At 45.8% G+C, this 21,270-nt stretch overlaps 1 protein-coding gene across 1 annotated transcript in view; it reads right to left on the bottom strand.

Moving 5' to 3' along the window:
- Positions 1–6,532, bottom strand: part of ZNF614 (zinc finger protein 614) — a 38,218-nt gene extending 31,686 nt beyond the window's left edge. Inside the window, exons 1-3 of the mRNA XM_043600222.1 lie at positions 6,318–6,532; positions 4,701–4,891; positions 1,357–1,483 (exon numbers count right to left, since the gene is read on the bottom strand). Of these exons, the coding sequence (XP_043456157.1) occupies positions 1,357–1,483; positions 4,701–4,715 (142 nt within the window). The 5' untranslated portion in view covers positions 4,716–4,891; positions 6,318–6,532. The remainder of the gene's footprint in view (positions 1–1,356; positions 1,484–4,700; positions 4,892–6,317) is intronic.
- Between the last annotated feature and the right edge of the window lie 14,738 nt (positions 6,533–21,270).

Genomic DNA, 21,270 nt, shown 5'->3' on the forward strand with positions numbered 1-21,270 from the left:
ACTTGGAGATGGGCTGGGATGTGTCGGGATGGGAGGACGCTACACGTGAGGGGCTGACAGTTTTCGCATCTGCATGGCAGGGGTTCTTCTCTCGGGAGAGGGCACTCGTGATGCTGTGATATTATAATATATATTTAGTCTTTGTACAGGCTCCTGGCACAGAGCTCGTAAGGCCCTTGTAATTTCCTGAGTGGCAGCTGTGATAGGAACATCTGTTCCAGGATTTGTTCTAAGTCCCAATTCCTGACACGGGAACTTCTAAGGTCCTTGGAGTCTCCAGAGTGAAGGGTGTCTTTTGTGAACTAATGACTGGTCATAGGGGCACCAATCTAGCTTTAGCCTGGGGGCTGGCTGCCAGAAACACCCACGAGTGATTAGGAGGTTGGGACCTTCAGCTCCAACCCCCTCCCCCGGCCGCTGGAGACTGAGTTAATCACCAGTGGCTAATGATCTCAGTGGTTATGTCTACATAATGAAATCTCCATAAAAAGTCCCAAAAAACCAGGCTGGGAGAGCTTCCAGGCTGATGAACACACTGGGGTGCTAGGAGGGTGGCTTACCTGGACAGGTCATAGAAGGTCCACACCCCTCCCCCCATACTTTCCCTTCTACCTTTCTTCCTTTGGGCTGCTCCTGAGTTTTATCCTTTATAATAAAATGGTAATATTCTTTTTTAATGTTCATTTATTTATTTTGAGAGAGAGAGTACAAGCAGGGGAGGGGCAGAGAGAGAAAATCCCAAGCAGGCTCTGCGCTGTCAGCACAGAGCCCAATGTAGGGCTCAACCTCAAGAACCGCGAGACCATGACCCGAGCCGAAACCAAGAGTCAGATACCTGACTGACTGAGCCACCCAGGTGCCCCCATAAAATGGTAATCCTAAGTAAAGTGCTTTCCTCAGCTCTGCGACCTGAGATTCCGGCAAATTAGCAGACCAGAAGCGGGGTTGCAGGAATGCCTAATTTATAGCTGGACTGAAGCGTGGGTACAGTGGGTACCCAATACTTGCAACTGGCCTCCAAAGTGAGGGCGGTCCTGCGGTACTAAACCCTTAAACCTGTGGAGTCTGACGCCAACTCTGGGTAGTGTCAGAACTGAAATGGATTGCAGGACACCTAGCTGCTACCTGAAGAGCTGGAGGCCTGGTTGTCGGTGCGGAAAACCCCCACGCGCTTGGCATCATTTGTGTTGCTAATAAAAACAGCTCATAATACGTTAGACCCTTTTAGCATGTGCCAGAGGTGGTCCTGGGAATCAGCCATTCAGAACAGTGCAGGGACCCTGAAGTGTAAGCAGCTGAGAAAGGAAAGGCCACCGACCGGGCACCTTCTGAGGGACACAGGGAAACTGTCCTCACCCACTGACACCAGGTTCCTGTAGTTCTCCAGCATCACATCTCGATACAGGTCCTTCTGGGCGGGGGCCAGGAGCCGCCACTCCTCCCGGGAGAAGTCCACGGCCACGTCCTCCAGTGTCAGTGATTCCTGTAATAACAAAGCCCTGTTTAATATGAAAGGTTCGCTTTTATTGGTTCATGAGGAATATAAAGGAAGCTGCCCTGCTAATAGTAACTATGACGCTGAGACCAGTTCTGAAGTATAGGTGGTGTTTTTGTGTGTTTTTTAAGCCCTTCTCTGACACCAGCTGGATGGCCTACAATTGAACTCAATTCTGACACTACCTACCTGGAGACGGCGTCACATTTCACAGGTTAAGGGGTCAGTCCCACAAGACTGCCCCTGCCCCTGCTTCAGACACCAATCCAAGTCCATGTTGTCACCCGTGCTCTAACAAACTACAGAGTGGAGGTTCCAGTGACCCCCCTCCTCGGGTTTGATTAATTTGCTTAAGCGGCTCAGAGAACTCAGTGTACTTAACTGCGTACTAGTTTATTATATATGATAAAAGATACAGATTTCATCCAGATGAAAGAGACGAACAGGGCGAGGTCCGAGGGGAGGGGCACGTCACCCCCTCAGGACCCACATCCACTAAGCTTGGAGCTCTCCAAACCACACACCTTTGGGATTTTATGGAGGCTCCATCACAGGCATGGGGGGTCATGAACTCCATTTCCAGCCCCTCTCTCCTCGCTGGATAATGGGGATACAGCTGAAAATTCCACACTTCTGATAATGGCTTGGCCTTTCTGCAGACCAGCCCCCATCCAGGAGCCCACCCAGAGTCACACCATTAGAACAAGAGCTGCTCCAGGGTGCCCGGGTGGCTCAGTCGGTTAAGCATCTGACTTCGGCTCAGGTCACGATCTCACACTTCGTGAGTTCGAGCCCCGCGTCGGGCTCTGTGCTGACCGCTCGGAGCCTGGAGCCTGCGTCCGATTCTGTGTCTCCCTCTATCTCTGCCCCTTCCCTGTTCATGCTCTGTCTCTCTCGGCCTCAAAAATAAATAAACATTAAAAAAATTTAAATAAAAAGTTTATTAAGAACAAGAGCTGCTCCTATCACCCAGGACATTCCAAGGGATTTAGGAACTCTGTCACAGATGAGATCGAAGACCAAATATTGGACCGAAAGATACCTCTAGTGCTCTTTTCACTTAAGGAACTACAAGGATATTAGGGGGCGCCTGGGTGGCTCACTAGTCAGTTAAGCAGCTGACTTCGGCCTGATCTCACGGCTCGTGGGTTCGAGCCCCAGACTGCAATTATGCAAGTTGATAATGTGCTATTATTAAGCATTGGTGAAGATTTTAGGCAAAGATGATCCACATATCTCTTAGAAGGTACCCGCTAAATGCTTTACACAGTTTTACTCATTGAGTATGACTACAGACCAATGGAATTTTGTATAGTTAATATTCATCAATCCATTGCAGTCATTATTTCTTTAGATGCCTGGATTAAGAACAGATTATGTTCTTTGGAGTATGGTTCCACCGACACACAAGATGTCATGACAGGTGTGTTTACATACACAGATGTACATAAATCCAGTTACATCTGTAAGTGGGCCACGTGCACAGATACACACACAGGTCCAGGGACAGCAGGAGCACCTCACACATCTGTTAAAGCGGTATGAAGGAATGAGGAAAGAGGACATGAAGAGAGAATGTACTTTTTTGCTTTTAAGTTTTATTTATTTACTTTGAGAGACAGCATGAACAGGGGAGGGGCAGAGAGAGGGAGAGAGAGAATCCCAAGCAGGCTCCATGCCATCAGTGCGGAGCCTGACATGGCGCTTGAACTCACAAACTGTGAGATCACGACCTGAGCCGAGATCAAGAATCAGATGCTTAACCGAATGAGCCATCCAGGTGCCCCGATTTTTTTTTTTCTTTAAAAGGTACTCGTGAGCAATTTGTATAGTTACAGGAAACAAAAGCACTAAAAAGAAGAGTAGGTCAAAACTGGATCTAAAAACGGGAAAGGGGGGCGCCTGGGTGGCTCAGTCAGTTAAGCGTCCGACTTCGGCTCAGGTCGTGATCTCGCGGTCCATGAGTTCGAGCCCCGCGTCAGGCTCTGTGCCGACAGCTCGGAGCCTGGAGCCTGCTTTGGATTCTGTGTCTCCCTCTCTCTGACCCTCCCCCATTCATGCTCTGTCTCTCTCTGTCTCAAAAATAAAGGTTAAAAAAAATTTTTTTTAAACAGGAAAGGATTCTTCATTTTCTGAGATAACATAAAGTTGTAAACATCCTAGAACCCAGTAATTCAAGCCCTTACTAGACAAAATTTTGTGCAACTATCTAATGCCAAATCTGTTCTTGAATGCCAGTACAGGCACCTGTTCCTGGAGCCTTACTTTGGTCCCCTGAAAAAGCCGTGTTCACTGAATTTGCTTGGTTTATGCCCCAGGAGTCTCTGTGGTACTCTATAATAAACAGCAGGAGGGAGTCAGCTGCTGCCTTTATTAGAAGGTTAGTGTTCTAGGGCGCCTCGGTGGCTCAGTTGATTAAGTGTCCGACTCGTGATCTCTGCTCAGGTCGTAAACTCACAGTTTGTGAGTTCAAGCCCCATACACTGCACTGATGGCACACAGCCTGTTTGAGATTCTCTCTCTGCCCCTCCCACGCTGGTAGTCTCTCTCTCTCTCTCAAAATAAATAAACTTAAAAAAAAAAAAAGGTGACTGCTGAAAACACTGTCTACCCCATCACCTCTAAGAAGAATATAAAATTTTTCCTGAGTCCTCAGTACCATGAAATATTGACATCCCCTGAGGAACCTTTCTGCTTTCTCCTCTCAGTCACTGCATATCATGTAACTTAGCATGATTCTCTTGTCATTGTCACACATATTAGATGCAGCGTGTCAGCTGATGTAACCCAGAGGATCCTTTAGTTACATATTATGTTCCAACGCTGGTCATTTACCAGGAATCACATTAACACTATATTCTTGATTCTACTTTGCCATGATGTTGGAGGTAGAGTCAAAGTTTATTTCTCTCTAGATACTGAACGGATTTTTAAAAAAAAATAAAGTTATTTATTTTGAGATACAAAGAACGTGATCAGGGGAGAAGCAGAGAGAGAGGGAGAAAAGGAGAATCCCACACAGACTCTGCACTGCAATGCAGAGCCCGATGCAGGGCTTGAACTCACCAACTGTGAGATTGTGACCTGAGCCGAAATCAAGAGTCAGACGCTTAACCAGCTGAGCCACTCAGGCTCTATATTTTCACAAGCCTCTATAAATTCACCAGGGAATAAAGAAGAGAATTTAAAAAAAGACAAAAATCACCTGGGCATTGATCATTTTCTTCTGTTTTGAGAAATGGCCAACAACTGGGATATTCTGTCTTTGTCTCTTCCGGATATGCCCCAAATTTCTAGTTAGAAATCTAGTAGCCAGTCAAAAGTGCTCCAGAAATGACACTGTCTAGGTCGTGGAACCTCCTCTTTCTTCATTCATTTCTTGTCTCTTGTCAGGACCTGTAGGCCAAAGAGCAAAATTACTTTCAGTGTTACATCCTCTCTTGCTGTGTACTCACCTTGACACATGGTCCCCAGTATTTGTGTCTATTTGGTTCCCCAGGAATCATGACTTAGGCATAAGACCCTGAAGTAGCAGGTAATGGGAAGTGGCAAAGGAGAATCGGAACAGAACTCTGCCTCAGTGGCAAGTAATTTTCAGATCAATTTTAGAAATGAGGCCATATGGACAGCGAGGAACAGTGAATTTTTCCTTTAAACTATGTTGCTCTCCTATCTCTTTATTTACCCTATGTACATACACTTCAATATGCAGAACAATGAGCACACCAGAGAGAGAAAGAGAGAGAGAGAGAGAGAGAGAGAGAATATGAGCTATAGAATCAAAGTTTTAAAAACACCTCAACAAATTAAAAATTAAAAGACAACTCAAAAGTATAAATACTGAGCAGCGCCTGGGTGGCTCAGTCCGTTAAGTGTCCGATGTGATCTCAGGTCATGATCTCTCAGTTCATGGGTTCGAGCCCCACATTGGGCTCTGTGCTAACAGCTTGGAGCCTGGACCCTGCTTCGGATTCTGTGTCTCCCTCTTTCTCTGCTCCCTCCCCTCTCACACTCTCACACTCTGTCTCTCTCTCTCTAAAAAACCAAACATTTAAAAAAAATTTAAATAAATACTGGGAAAATAGCAGACTTTATATAATATATAACCTGAAAGGAAATATCCAAGACAACACACAGTAAAATTACAGAAGGATAAACACAGAATCTTAAATAAAAGCCTAATAAAAACAAAAGGCTAATTAATTTTAAATCTGCTGAATCGTTTCTCTCTCCCAAAACTTTCATTTCTGCGGATTCAAAGGGACGGGATGATGTGGAGAGCCAAAAGAGATTAGAAAATTATATGGAGGAGGGACTTGGACCTGAAGCTTTTAAGGAATGTTAACATTCAACACGTCTGTTCCAGGAGCCGGTCTGAGCCCAACGCACGAACCAGCCGGGGCCCCTGAGCCTCCAAGCCTGCTGTCACACGATCCTGCACAAAAGACAGGCCACGACCCCACCGAATCAATACCAAAACTGGATCAGCTACACTGACCTCCCTTAATGGTTCCTTAATCACTGAGCTCCAAATTATTGCAGAACCAGAGCCAAACGCCGCCTTCTGTGACAAACACCACCCCACCAGCTGTCAATCACCTACAGGCTGGGTGACCTGCGAAGACCCTAAACCTTGACCTCAGGACTCCCGGTAGTTGATCTGTTAAGATCTTTAATCACTGACCAGCACAGCCCCCCCCCCCCAGGATTGACCCCAAAGACATCTCGATTGCAGACATTCAGTACAGACTCCTCCGTGCTCACCTCCAAAAACACACCCGCCCTACGCTACCTTCACCGACTTAGGGGAGCAACAACTTACCTAGAGGCCGACAGGCCGCCCCTCTCCCCGCCTTTTCTACAAATAGACCCACACAAGGACTTGAGTCTCTCCTGAACCTGCAGCGACCTCTTCAGGGCCTAACTTACTTCCCTAAACTTCCTTCGCTCTAGTTCCCTCGCCCGGCCTCCTCTCCCGGGAACACCTGACGAGGGTCAGCGGCGTTTCTGGCGCGTTTCTATGGAGAACGGAGTACGGGTTTCCGGCTCCTCCTTATGAGGTCATAAGTCCGCGCGGCCGTCGCCTCGGCGCCCCGGGGGCCGCCATATTTGAATACCCGCCGTACGGAAACCTGGGCAGCGGTGTGTTTGCGCTGTGAGGCGGCGGTGAAAGAACGCCGCGGAAACCCTCGCCCTTTCTCGCCCCTCCAGGCCTCACAGGAAAATGGGGAGATGTTCAGAGGCTCCCGCTCACGCGAAGCAGACGTGATATGGCGGTAACCTTTGAAGGGACAGAGGACCCTTAGTTGTAGGGGACGCGGAACGGCGCCGAGTTGACCAAAGCCGGAGCCCTTCCCCATCTAAGGGGCGCGGCTCCTCCGGCCGTGAGGTCTCCGCTCGGTGGGAAATTAAAATAACCTCTGGGCACCTCGGTCTCGATTCTCATCGCGGAAAGGCTCAGCGGCGGTGTAAAAGCTCCAGCAGGCTTGCCAAGAAAGCGGGCGGCGTGCTGCGGCCGGAGAGGGCCGGGGCAGGTGCCCGCCGGCTGGGAGGGAGCCGCGCGGCCGGGAGCTCGGCGAGGGTGCCGGGGAGACCACGGTTTGGAAAAGTGAGATGGGGTGGGGCATGCGGCGGTCGCCAAGAGAGCTGAAGCCACGGTCGTTGTGAGCCTCTTGCCAGCCTCATCCCACCCATGTCCCTTACACATCCCAGGCAGCCACTTCTGTCACTCAAGATTAGGGGCGCCTGGGTGGCTCTGTCGGTTAAGCGTGGGACTTTGGCTCAGGTCACGATCTCACGGTTTGTGGGTTCCAGCCGGCGATCGGGCTCTGTTTCCCTCTCTTTCCCTGCCCGTCCCCCACTCGTGCTCTCTCAAAAGTAAATACATGTTAATTTAAAAAAAATTTATAAAGGGGCGCCTGGGTGGCACAGTCGGTTGAGCGTCCGACTCTTGGTTTCGGCTCAGGTCATGATCTCACTGGTTCGTGGGTTCAAGCCCCGCATGGGGCTCTGTGCTGACAGTGCGGAGCCTGTCGCTCCCTCTCTCTCTGCACCCCCGCCCCCGCCAAAGTAAATAAATAAACTTTAAAAAAATTATAAAGATTAGTCTGCAACATATTCATGAAATTAGTTGCGTATGTACTCCTTTTTCTAGCTTCTTGAACACAGCATAATTGCCTTGGGGTTGTTTCCAGTGTTTTGGATATTGCAGCTGGAACTGCTGTGAATATTCACGTGCAGGAAATAAAATGAGCACAAAAAGCAGATTGACCACAGCCCTGTGCATCTTCACCAAGACGTGTTTGCCAGCCTTTTGCAGGCCTGCTACCCGTTTCCAGCCTGCTCTCGCTCATATTCTCCTCTCCACCCCGCACCGCCTCCCCACCCTCACTCCTGCCAATGCCAGTTGCTGAGCTTAGAAGTCTCCCTCACTCCCAGGAACCAGACACCTCAAGAACACAGGCTGTGTTCACCTGTTTGCCCCCGCTATGTTAAAGCCCGTAGGCTATTATAATTTTCAGAATGCACCTGATAAAGTCATGTAACCACAGGTCAAAGCAAAAGACAGTTCCATCTTCATACTCCTCCATCATTACTATGCTGGCCCAGTCTCGCCCCTGATACTAAAATTGTCCTTGCTTGCACCGGTGGTCTGTGCTAAGCTCGTTTTCATACAGCAGGCAAGGTGATGTTTGTAAAATACAAATCAATCATGAAAAATTTCCTGTTCTCCATTATCTAATGACTGCAATACAGAATAAAATCTCAGGAATTGAGATAACCAAGTTTAGGTGCTTAAAAATGTGTTGGGTTGGGGCGCCTGGGTGGCTCAGTCGGTTGAGTGTCCGACTTCGGCTCAGGTCATGATCTCACAGCTGGTGAGTTCCAGCCCTGCATCGGGCTCTGTGCTGACAGCTCAGAGCCTGGAGCCTGCTTCAGATTCTGTGTCTTCCTCTCTCTCTGCCCCTAACCCACTTGCATTCTGTCTCTGTCTCTCTCAAAAATAAACATTAAAAAAAATTTTTTTTAAAACATAACATTTAAATGCTTAAAAATATATATATGTCGGATTCAATTTACCCCTTAATTCAGGGTTTGTGATGGAAATGTAAAACAGCTACTGCATAGCAAATATCCATTTCTTCTCTAACCAGGACTCAAGCAGGGTATCTTTAATGAATCAAGAGAAAGACTGGAAAGAGGAGAGAGGACAAGAGCCCCAATCATAAGAGGAAAAAGGAATAGAAAAGGCAAACCACATATGCTGTTAAGCAGGTCACAGAGGAAATGGGAACTCAAATTATAGCAACTTTCAAAGGTGATAGGGCTGTGAACAACTTAAGGGTTCTTCTCCAATACACTCAAGAGGAATCTTACCTCCTTTCATATCCCAGCTTTCCTCCATCTTGCCTGAGGTTCTCATGTTTTTTATTCTGCTTCTCTAGGGATCCTAGTCCTCTTCTCTCCCCCCTTTTATAGGCAAACATTTAGCCTAATAACACACACATACACACAGTATTTTTTTGAACAATTCCATTCTTTACAGCTGCCTTACAATCGCTCATTCTTTGCACTGATAGAACTTTTTTCTTTATAGTCCATTCACCTTCATCTTCCAAATCGACATGATAATTCTTTTATTTCTTCTATGTCACAAAGAATGTATGACCCTATAAAGCAGCACCAATCAATAGACGGTTCTGTGATGATGTAATTGTCATGTAATACATCTGTATTGTCTGACATGGTAGTCACTAGTCACCTAGAACTATTGAATTCTTGGAATGTGAACTCTTGATATTAAGGAAATACATGTTTAATTTAACTTTCATTAATCTACATTTAAATAGCCACATGTGGCTAGTGGTACTGAAGCAGTGCAAAACTATCAAGGAATGTACAGTTAACATGGGGAGAAAAGACATGGGCATTTCTAAAGACGTATTTGTATCCTGGATTATTTATACATTATTTTTCTCTTTCCAAGTTTTAATTTAAATTCCAGTTAATTAACATACAGTGTAATACTAGTTTCAAGTGTAGAATTTAGTGCTTCATCACTTAATACAAGACCCAGTGCTCATCACAAGTGCACTCCTTAATCCCCATCCCCAGTTTAACCCACCCCTCCCCACCCTCCCTCTCGGTTTGCCTCTTTTTTTTTTTTTCTCCCCTATGTTCATTTGTTTCCTAAATTCCACTAGTGACATCATAAGGTATTTGTCTTTCTCTGACTTATTTTACTTAGTGTAATACTCTCTAGCTCCATCCATATCATTGCAAATGCAAGATTCCACTTTTTGGTGGCTAACATTCCATTTGTGTGTGTGTGTGTGTGTGTGTATCACATCTTTATCCATTCATTAATCAATTACTTATACATTATTAATAGGACTCCTTCGCTTGTCTCCCATTCAAATACTCTCCTTGGGGAAAAATGTACTTAGGATCATTCTAACTCCACGTCATTCTAAGCACAAAACCTGTGATCCAATTATTTCACGTCCCATTTCACCTAATGTGGAGTTTACATACCCTGAGTATGTTAGATGGAGCGTGAAGATACACCACTTACATATAATTCAGCTAACTTTTTTTTTCTTTTTTTTCTATTTCATTTTAACCAATTTAATGTTTTTACTTATTTTTGAGACAGAGAGAGACACAGCATGAGTGGGGGAGGGGCAGAGGGAGAGGGAGACACAGAATCGGAAACAGGCTCCAGGCTCCGAGCTGTCAGCCCAGAGCCTGATGCGGGGCTCCAACTCACAGACGGTGAGATCTTGACCCGAGCTGAAGTTGGTCGCTTAACCCACTGAGCCACCCAGGCGCCCCTAATTCAGCTAACTTAACACTCATTCCAGGAGGGCAAAGACATTTTGTTCACCTCTGTGTCCTTAGCTGGTAGAAGAATACCGGGTATAAAGCAGGTACTTCACAAACATTCACTGAATGAACAGCAATTCATTGAAAGGCTATTTCTCAGGTGACTTTACATAATATAAGGTCCTGAAAATCTCCACACTATCCTAGGGAAACTGAACAGATCTTATATGTTCCCCAAACTCCACTAGTCAAAGACTGCTTTTTCCTATCAACCAACTCTATATGATAAAGATTTTCATTCCTAGCAATATCCAGATACCACCTTATCTCTTTATACTCACAGCAGTGTTTTGTTTCACTTATGATCCCAGGCATTCCAGATTAGTTGACGAAACTGAGCAATTGATGTGGAAGCTAGAGAGTATTATGTTACGCAAAATACCTCAGAAAAAGACAAATACCTTAGGATATCACTCGTGGAATTTAAGAAACAAATGAACATAGGGGAGGAAACAAAAGAGGCAAAGAAACGACAGGGTTACTAACATCAGACTGTGTCTCTGTATCAACAATATAGAGAATGAAATTTATCAGGCTTTCCCAGTCTCTGCATTCATATTTCTCTCAAAATACACTTAACTATATAATGGCCTGGAATTTTTTGTTCACTGTTTTTCTACTCTGCATTTCCTTCCCATAGGTTTTTTGAGACATAACGTGTGAAATCATTGACCACTGAAGGCACAATCACATTGACTACATTTGTAAGATTTTTGTTCCCCTGGGCAAATTTTCTGCCAACACTGGAGGGCGCAACCTAGCAAGAGGCTGTTCCAAAAGGGCTAAGTTCCTATTTGCTAGAAGCCCACTGATATTTAATAATGTCTGAGAGGCGACAGAAGGCATTTGCACAGTCACCAAATTAACAGGACTTCACTTCTAAGAAGCTGTGACTCTGTGGAAGGGTTTTCCAATTTTATAAATCTACGTGTTTCTCCTTTGTGTGGGGGGTTTTTGTTTGTTTGTTTGTTTGTTTAATAAGGCAAGACTTGTAGGCAAAAGCTTTCCCACACCCAGTGCATTCACAGATCTCTCTCCTGTAGGAGTTCTTTAATGGATAATGACCTGTTGCTTCCTGATGGTTTTCCCACATTCACTACCTTTATATGGTTTCTTTCCTGTGTGCGTTTTCTGATGTTTAATGAGACCTGACTTCTGAGGACAGGATTTTCTTTTTTTTTTTAATTTTTGAGAGAGTGAGAGTGAGAGATAGATCGTGAGTGAGGAGGGGCCGGGAGAGAGGGAAACACAGAATCTGAAACAGGCTCCAGGCTCGGAGCCATCAGCACAGAGCCCAACACGGGGCTCCAACTCACAAACCACGAGATCATGCCTGAGCTGAAGTTGGACACTTAACTGACTGAGCCACCCAGGTGCCCCTGAGGACAGGATTTTCTACAGTCCCTACATACAAAGGAAGCCTTGTTTGCATGAACTCCCTGATGTCGTAAGAGGCGCACCTTGTGGATGAAGCCTTGTCCACACTCACTACATATACAGGATTTATCACCAGTATGAGTTCACTCACGTACAATGAAACTAATCTTCTGGGTGAAGCCCTTTCCACAATCATACATAGGGTTTCTCTAAGGTATGAGTTTTCTGAAGTAAAATGAGATGTCATTTAATGAGCAAGGCTCTGCCACATTTACTGCCTCAAAGGGGTTTTCTCCTCTTCCATTTCTCTCGTATATAATGACTTCTGACTTCCTATAACAGGCTTTGCCATATTCACCTATAGGTTTCTCTCCTGTGTGAATTTTCTCGTGTCCAGTGAACCTGGACTTTGTGGTATGTGCCTTCCCATATGTACTGCATCCATGCGGTTTCTCTCCCCGGTGAATCCTCTCACGTTTAGTGAGCTGAGACTTCCTCATGAAGGATTCCCCACATTCACTGCATACGTGCATTCCCCAATTTTGTGAGCCCTCTGATGCTGAACAAACGGGAGCCTTAGTGCTGGTGGGTTTTCCAATTTCAGGCAATTTTAGTATGAATTTGCTCATACTTTGTAAGGAGAAAGGATTTCTCATCTCCACTACACTCCACGGAGTTCTTTATTTCATAGCCTCTGCTTTAACTGACTGAATTTAAATTTGATTTCAGAGTTTTTCCCTAATTTTGCCTTAAAGGAAAATGATGGTCCAGATGGACAATATTTTCAGAGGCATCATGTTCACAGCATTGTTCCACATTTAGTTGTCTTTAGGCATCTCCAGCCATGCAAGTGTCACCGTAGGTGATCACCAACTTCAGCTTCTAGGAAAGAAGAGAACAATGAGTGCCTAGGTGTGGGCTAGCCAATCTTTAGTGTTGACTGCGTGATCTCAGTATAAAAGAGTCTCTATTGGGGCGCCTGGGTGGCGCAGTCGGTTAAGCGTCCGACTTCAGCCAGGTCACGATCTTGCGGTCCGTGAGTTCGAGCCCCGCATCGGGCTCTGGGCTGATGGCTCAGAGCCTGGAGCCTGTTTCCGATTCTGTGTCTGCCTCTCTCTCTGCCCCTCCCCCGTTCATGCTCTGTCTCTCTCTGTCCCAAAAATAAATAAACGTTGAAAAAAAAAAAAAAGAGTCTCTATTAATGTCCCTTATTTCTTGAACACTGGTAAAAACACAACACACAAAAATCAAGTGGCAAAAGCAAAAAGCATACAAATAAGTTTAGATAGTTCACAATGAATAACTATACAGTCGGCTGCTTTCTAAATAGCATCTTGCAAAACATGCAGAAAGAGCAGAAAATAAGAAAACCACTGTTAGAAGAGAAAACACAGGTGGAAAAAAAACTTCATCCAAGGTTACAAGGGCTGCATTCAGTCATTCCACAAATCCTAATAAAATGCCTGGTAGGTACTGGCCACAGCGCTGGTGTTGGGGACACGTGAATGTATTATTCTGAGTTTACATTCTAGGTATGGAAAATACACTGAGCAAAGAAAAATGGGAGGCAGGGGCGCCTGGGTGACTCAGTCAGTTAAGCGTCTGACTTCAGCTCAGGTCATGATCTCACGGTCCATGAGTTCGAGCCCCGCATCAGGCTCTGTGCTGACAGCCTGCTTTGGATTCCGTGTCTCCCTCTCTCTCTGCCCCTCCCCCGCTCATGCTCTGTCTCTCTCTCTCTCAAAAATCAATATTGAAAAAAAAAGAAAAAAGGGAGACAACTGCAAATTATGAGAAGTGGTTAGAAGAAGCAAAGGAAATGAAGAGAGGTGGAGGACATGAGGATACACTGTGGAGTAAGACAAGTCTTACCACTGAGTTCAAAATGGAAGGAGAAAGGACATGAAGAATTAAGGTTTACTCCTAAATATTTTGCTGGAGTCAAGAGGTAGGTGGAAACTTTCTTCAAGAGGGTGGATGTTACTGAGGTTCAGAATGTGGGGGAAATAAGTGGACTTTCCGAAGCATATAAACATTTTGATTTTTATTAGACGGCAAGGTGCCAGTACCCAGTTGGATAGACAAATGTTGAGAACTGGCCTGAGTGGACACAGCGATGTGGAAAATATCCATATGTAAATTAAAAAAAAATTTTTTTTCAACATTTATTTATTTTTGGGACAGAGAGAGACAGAGCATGAACGGAGGAGGGGCAGAGAGAGAGGGAGACACAGAATCGGAAACAGCCTCCAGGCTCCGAGCCATCAGCCCAGAGCCCGACGCGGGGCTCGAACTCCCGGACCGCGAGATCATGACCTGGCTGAAGTCAGACACTTAACCGACTGCGCCACCCAGGCGCCCCACCATATGTAAATTTTTAAGGATAAAGGATAAGCTGAGGTCGTGTTCAGAGCACAAAGACTGAAACAAAGTTGAGGCAAAGGACCAAGATGTTAGTTGCTCAAACATTCAGACTTCCGGTTTGGAAGAGTCCCACCAAAGGAAGCAAACGGACTATGGTGGTCAAGGGCAGAACCAGATGCTTGTTATGAACAAACATCTCAGGCAATTCAGAATGTTGGACCCTCAGCGTTTGAGTATGACATTTCTGTGATACTCTTGGGTGGTTGTCGGCTTTCTAAAATTTACCCCTTTCTTCATTCTGCAGAGCACCATCACCCTGGCCATACATTTAGGGACAGACTCTTATCTCCACACTCCCAACTTTTAGTCTAGCTGGGGCACGTTCCTGAAGAAAGGGGCAAAGGTGAGAGAGAATGACCATCCAGGAAATTCCACCAGACTGGTGGACACGCAGACTTCTCCAGGGACAGATGTGCTTCCATACGGAAGAAGAAGACCGTCACCTTCCGTCGCATTCTGCAAGCTGTACCTGTACAGATGTCACATCTGATTTCCTCCCATTTTGACACCCCTAAGGCACTGATCCCTCATCTTGCAATGGACTGCGTCTTCTTCCATAATTCTGCATTTCTGTCTCCATGTTGGCCTCAGTTAAGCAGCCTCTGGGACCACTTGCCTCCTTCTGAACCAAGACTCGGGCCACTGGTATGCTGTTTTTCCCACAGCCTCAGGCCCTTCCTTATTATTGCTACACAGCTGCCACCAGGTAGAAATTAAGACAACCCAGAGGTGAAAAAACAAAACAACAAAAAACCCCTACCATTCATCATGCTACCTCAACTAGTTCAATTAACAATACATAAAGTCTAAACAGTCAGCCTGGCAATAAAAGTTAATGTTGCTTTGGGGTGCCTGGGGAGCTCGGTCAGTTAAGCGTCTGACTTGGGCTCAGGTCGTGATCTCACAGTTTGTGAGTTCGGGTCCCGCATCGGGCTCTCCACTGATGATGTGGAGCCTGCTTGGGATTCTCTCTCTCCTGCCCACCCCCGTCCCTCCCCAACTCGTGCTTTCTCTCTCTCAAATAAATAAACTTAAAAATAAAAAAGTTAACATTGCCTTGATCACCCCATTTACCTGTTTCCATTCCAGTGCTGCCCCCACAAATACCCTCTGACACTGGCCTCTGCAAGGCTTCAGGCTGCTCTGTGGCAGTCTTGGCCATGGCCTTGCAGATTTCTTACTATTTATGCCTCTCTTCTTTGCCCTTCATTACCTTCTTTATTTAAAATCAAGGTATGCGCCCACATATCGTGGCATTATTCCCCAGGCTCTCTATATAACTGTAGGTTCTATTTCCTCTAGATTTCCACAGTATCACACCTTTGCTAATCATTTTGACATGTAACCTCAACCTTGAATTCTAGCAACAATACTATGTGTTCAAAATCTGTATTGCATACAGATTTTCATGGATCCATGTCATATATTTACCACAAACATCTCTGCTACTAGGTGGTATTTCTTTGCTTCTTTTGAAATTCAGCATTTTAGCTGTGAGTCACCAAATAAAGTGCCACAACAGCAGCCTCTAAAGAACTTTAGATATCAACATCCCCAGACTTGTACCCGAAATCTAATCAACCAGGCTGAGAGAGAAAGGCCTGGATGCATGCATTATACACACGGTCTCCAACAAAAGCCTTGGATTTAAGAAATGTTTGAAAAATAGATACGATGTTTTCAAGGCTGAGTTTCAGTGCTGTGGACACAAAGCACTAAGAGAATTCATAGAAGGAAAACAAGCAGTCAGAGACCATTTCATGAACACAGAATTCAAAGTGCAGCAATACACATACACACACACACACACACACAATTATATGAATGGGAAGACAACACTAAGATCATACCCCTGTCCCTTAGTTTATGTCTTTTCTTGCTGAATCAGCAACTCCCGACAACGTTTATGGCTGTTACTTTCCTGAAAGACATTTTTGTTCTGCTTTTGGAGAACCAGCCTCTCTTAGATCTTCCAACCTCACCACCTCTTTCTTAATTTCCATTGCTCTTTCTTTCTTCTTTTATATTTATTTTTTAAGAGAGAGAGAGAGAAACAGAGTGTAAGCAGGGGAGGGGCAGAGGAGAGGGAGATACAGAATCCAAAGCAGGCTCCAGGCTCCCACCTGTCAGCACAGAGCCGGAAGTGGGGCTCAAACCTACAAACCATGAGATCATGACCTGAGCTGAAGTCAGATGCTTAACTAACCCAGCCAGGTGCCCCCCATTCTTAACCTTCTATAGTACTCATTTTTCTAAACTGTTAGAAGACACTAAACTTAAGGGGAAAAAAGAGGAAGGTGGAAGAAATTTTCTTCTAGAGAAAGTGATTTTAGTTCCTTACTAAAAAGTCTGAATTCATTCAGGAGTTTCTGTGAACTTAGGAGTCTCTGTTGAAAATAAAAGCTTAACTCACAAATTAAAGGGAAAGTTTAAGGACAGGAGAACAGAACAAGAGATGGAAAACAGAATCTTTGGACAACTTCTGAGTGGGGAAAGAGAAGTGTCTCATTAGTTCATTCAGGTTGCTAGAACAAAAACCGACAAAAATGTATTTCATATTTTTGGAGGCTGGGAAGTCCCAGATCAGGGTACCAGCAGATTGGCTGTCTGGTGAGACCTGCTTCCTCGTGGGCAGTACCTTCTAGTTACAATCTAATATGGCAGAAATGGCAGGACCATCATGACCTAATCACCTCTCAAAGGCCACATCTCTTAACACCATCACCTTGGGGATTAGGATTTCAACACCTGAATCTCGAGAGGACACAAACATTTAGTCTAGAACAAGAAGCTAAGAAGCCATGGAAACACAGAGATCAGATTACAGTGTGGACACAGCATCCAAAGCGAGGCTGAATGCTGGGAAGGGAAATCACTAGTTTGCAATGGGGCAGTTACATGAACCAATTGGAAGACTATTTTGAATTCAAAGAGCTATGTCTGGAGTAACACTTAGAAGGTGGAATTTCATAGCAATGGAAGTGGGGAAGAAGTAGCTAGAGACACTGCAACAATGGACAAAAAAGACTTGAGAACTGTAGGAAGAAGAGAACTAAGCAAACAATGACAAAAATCAAGATGGGAATGCCCGGCTGGCTCAGTCGGTACATTATGTGACTCTTGATCTCAGGGTCATAATTTTGAGCCCCACATTGGATGTAGAGATTACTTAAAAATAAAATCTTAGGGGCGCCTGGGTCGCTCAGCCGGTTAAGTGTCCCATTTCGGCTCAGGTCATGATCTCACAGTTCACAAGTTCAAGCCCCACGTCAGGCTCTGTGCTGACAGCTCAGAGCCCGGAGCCTGCTTCTCCCTCTCTCTCTGCCCCTCCCCTGCTTGTACTCTGTCTCTGTCTCTCTCTCTCAAAAATAAATAAAACATTAAAAATAATAATAATAAAATCTTTTAAAAAAATTAAGATGTACATAAAATAAACAGGGGTCGGCTCTCGGAAGAAGAAAAGGGGCATATTTTCCTATCGGCTCCTACAAAGAAGCTCTCATCAGGGAAGGATATGAGGGGCAGCTGTTTAGACATCTTCAGACACTCTCACAGCCCTGGCACCTTCCCTGGCTCGTGAGAATGTGACCTCCTCGGCCATTCACCTTGCTGTTGTCACTTGCTCACCTGGACTGGTTCCACTGCGGACTTCCTCTTCTATCGCCCACGGTTCTTCCCCTCGTTCCAGCTCGGCGAGTCTGGTTTGCTGGCTTGATGCCCTGCCCGTGGGAGAGACAGGACACTTGGAGATGGGCTGGGGTGTGTCGGGATGGGAGGACGCTACACGTGAGGGGCTGAGGCACTTTTCGCATCTGCATGGCAGGGGTTCTTCTCTCACAGGAGCGGACACGTTATACACTCTTGTCTGAAGCCAGAGAAGGACCCGAGAATCTACCACTGGAAAGCGCTGCAGATACTCTGAAGTGTTAAGCAGCTGACAGAGGAAAGGCCACTGATGGGGACTCTCTGAATGACAGGGGGGCTGTCCTCACCCACTGACACCAGGTTCCTGTAGTTTTCCCACATCACATCCCGGCAGGTTCTTCTGGGTGGGGGCCAGGAGCTGCCACTCCTCCCACATGAAGTCCATGGTCACATCCTCCAGTGTCAGCAACTCCTGTAATAACATGGTCCTGTTTGATAGAAGTGTTTCCCTTTTATTTGTTATTTTTTTAAGATTTTATTTTTTCTTGGGGTGCCTGGGTGGCTCAGTTGGGTAAGTGTATGACTTCAGCTCAGGTCATGATCTCATAGTTTGTGGGTTCGAGCCCCATGTCAGGCTCTAGGCTGACAGCTCGGAACGCAGAGCCTGCTTCCGATTCTGTGTGTGTGTCTCTCTCTCTGCCCCTCCAGACGCAGGGCTTGAACCCATGAACTGTGAGATTATGACCTGAGCCAAAGTCAGACGCTTAACCAACTGATCTACTCAGGAGCCCCACAAGCAGTTTTTTAAAAACCACTTTGTAGGGGCACCTGGGTGGCTCAGTCGGTTAAGCATCCGACTTTGGCTCAGGGCATGATCTCACGGTTTGTGAGTCCGAGCCCCACATCAGGCTCTGTGCTAACAGCTCAGAGCCTGGAGGCCACTTTGGATTCTATGTCTCCCTCTCTCTGCCCCTTCCCCGCTCACACTCTGTCTCTCTCTCAAAAATAAATAATCATTAAAAACTATTTTAAATCAGTCTGTAGAAGGAAAATACTATTGGGATATTCTGCATTTATACTTTCAATAGTCCATTTGTCTGACAGATCAGAAATTTCTGTAATAAGTAGATATGACATTCTCTTGCCAACCAAGAATCATATACATGGGAGCACTTACTTGCCAAACATTATACACTTGCCAAACATTAATCTTGATATTAAGATTAATAAAACAAGATTAATCAATATTAATAAAACAAGATTAATGAAACATGTTATTACACTCATCCAGGGCCTTCCCAGACTTGGTGGATCCGAATTAACCACGTGGAGACGAGGGATGCCAGAATTACAAGATATGTCATGTTTAATAAGTGTGTTTAAAATGTTCTAAGGAATTTTTAAAAAGTGTTGCAAGGTAGGGCACCTGGGTGGCACAGTCAGTTAAGCGTCTGACTCTTGGTTTCAGCTCAGGTCGTGATCTCCCGGTTCGTGGGTTCGAGCCTCCACATCGGGCTCTGCACCAACAGTGTGGGGCCTGCTTGGGATTCTCTCTCTGCACCCCCTCTCAGAATAAATAAATAAATAAACATCTTTTTTTTTTTTAATTTTTTTTCAACGTTTTATTTATTTTTGGGACAGAGAGAGACAGAGCATGAACGGGAGAGGGGCAGAGAGAGAGGGACACACAGAATCGGAAACAGGCTCCAGGCTCTGAGCCATCAGCCCAGAGCCTGACGCGGGGCTCGAACCCACGGACCGCGAGATCGTGACCTGGCTGAAGTCGGACACTTAACCGACTGGGCCACCCAGGCGCCCCTAAACATCTTTTTAAAATGTCACCAGGAGTATTTTAAAATGTCTAAGGAACAGGAACTATAAAGAGACAGGTAGGCAGAATTGAGGAACAGTATATCTGAAAAAAAGAAACACCCCCACAGGTTGAAAGCATATTAGAGGCACTGAAGGGATAGTGAACTAGAAATTACCCAAAATGCAGCAGAGCTACTGCAGCTGGGCAGAATATTCCGAAAGACCATGATAATTTGCTAGCGGGACTCAGAACTCACTGAAAGCTGTTACAGCTTATGATAGTTAAAGGATACGGGTTAACATGAGCCAAGAAAAGTGGCGCAAAGGGCAGAGCACAGCAAAGTCCCAGACATGGAGCTTCCAGATGACCTCCCACAATGGAGCCACGGGCAGTGTTACTTCCTCAGCATGCACCTGCGACAAAAGGCAGGGGAAACTGCCAACAGAAAACTCCCGAGCTTGATGTCTGCTCCGTGTGGGGGCTCAATCAGCTGGGCAGGACACACGCATGTCCGCCTTCAGTCTCCAGCCTCTCCAGGGGTGCACGGACACACAGCCGCCCCCCAAGCCACGCTGTGGCTTTTCCTTGGCTGTTTTAATCTCTATTCTTTCTATCATAAATGTAACCTCGAGTATAAAACGCTTTCTGAGTTCTGAGTCTTCTTAGCAAATTAGCATACCTGAGGGTGGTCTTGGGGACCCGCAAGGTAAAAGGGAACTCACTTGTTTGCTGAATATACATACAATATATGCATAAATATTAACTATTAAATATACACATATATTGGGCGCCTTGGTGGCTCAGTCGGTTGAGCGTCTGACTTTAGCTCAGGTCATGACCTCGGGAGTCAATTCTCATCGGGTTCTGTGCTGACAGCTCAGAGCCTGGAGCCTGCTTCGGATCTGTGTCTCCTGCTCTCTCTGCCCCTCCCCCTCTCACGCTCTGTCCTCCCCCCCCCCCCAATAAATGAACATTAAAAAAAATTTTTTTTTTAAATTTTTTTTTTTCAATGTTTATTTATTTTTGGGACAGAGAGAGACAGAGCATGAACGGGGGAGGGGCAGAGAGAGAGGGAGACACAAAATCGGAAACAGGCTCCAGGCTCTGAGCCATCAGCCCAGAGCCTGACGCGGGGCTCAAACTCACGGACCGCGAGATCGTGACCTGGCTGAAGTCGGACACTTAACCGACTGCGCCACCCAGGCGCCCCTAAAAAAATTTTTTAATAAAAATGAATTAAAAAAAAAAGAAACCTGGACCAGATACCACATGAGGACACAGGGAGAAGGTGGCATGTACAAGTCGAGGAAAGACCTCGGAAGGAACCAACCGTGGGGACCTTGATCTCAGACTTTAGCCTCCAGAATTGTGAGAAATGTCTGTTGCGTAAGCCAGCCAGCCTGTGCTCTGTTATGACAGCCCGAGAAGACTAATACACCCACCCCACTGAGCCACACAAGGCAGTGACCCACGTAGACCTTAGGATCCTCACTCATCACCCTGTGCCACAGCTGAGAACGTGGCACCTGGACGGAGGGGAAAATGATGAGGCTTCAAAGGTAGAAAAGCAGTTCCCTAAAATACATGAAGATGGAAATGGAGCGTTCCAGAGTCTAAGTAACCAACAATG

This window comes from Prionailurus bengalensis, chromosome E2 (assembly GCF_016509475.1).
Source record: "Prionailurus bengalensis isolate Pbe53 chromosome E2, Fcat_Pben_1.1_paternal_pri, whole genome shotgun sequence".
Taxonomy (NCBI): Eukaryota; Metazoa; Chordata; class Mammalia; order Carnivora; family Felidae; genus Prionailurus; species Prionailurus bengalensis.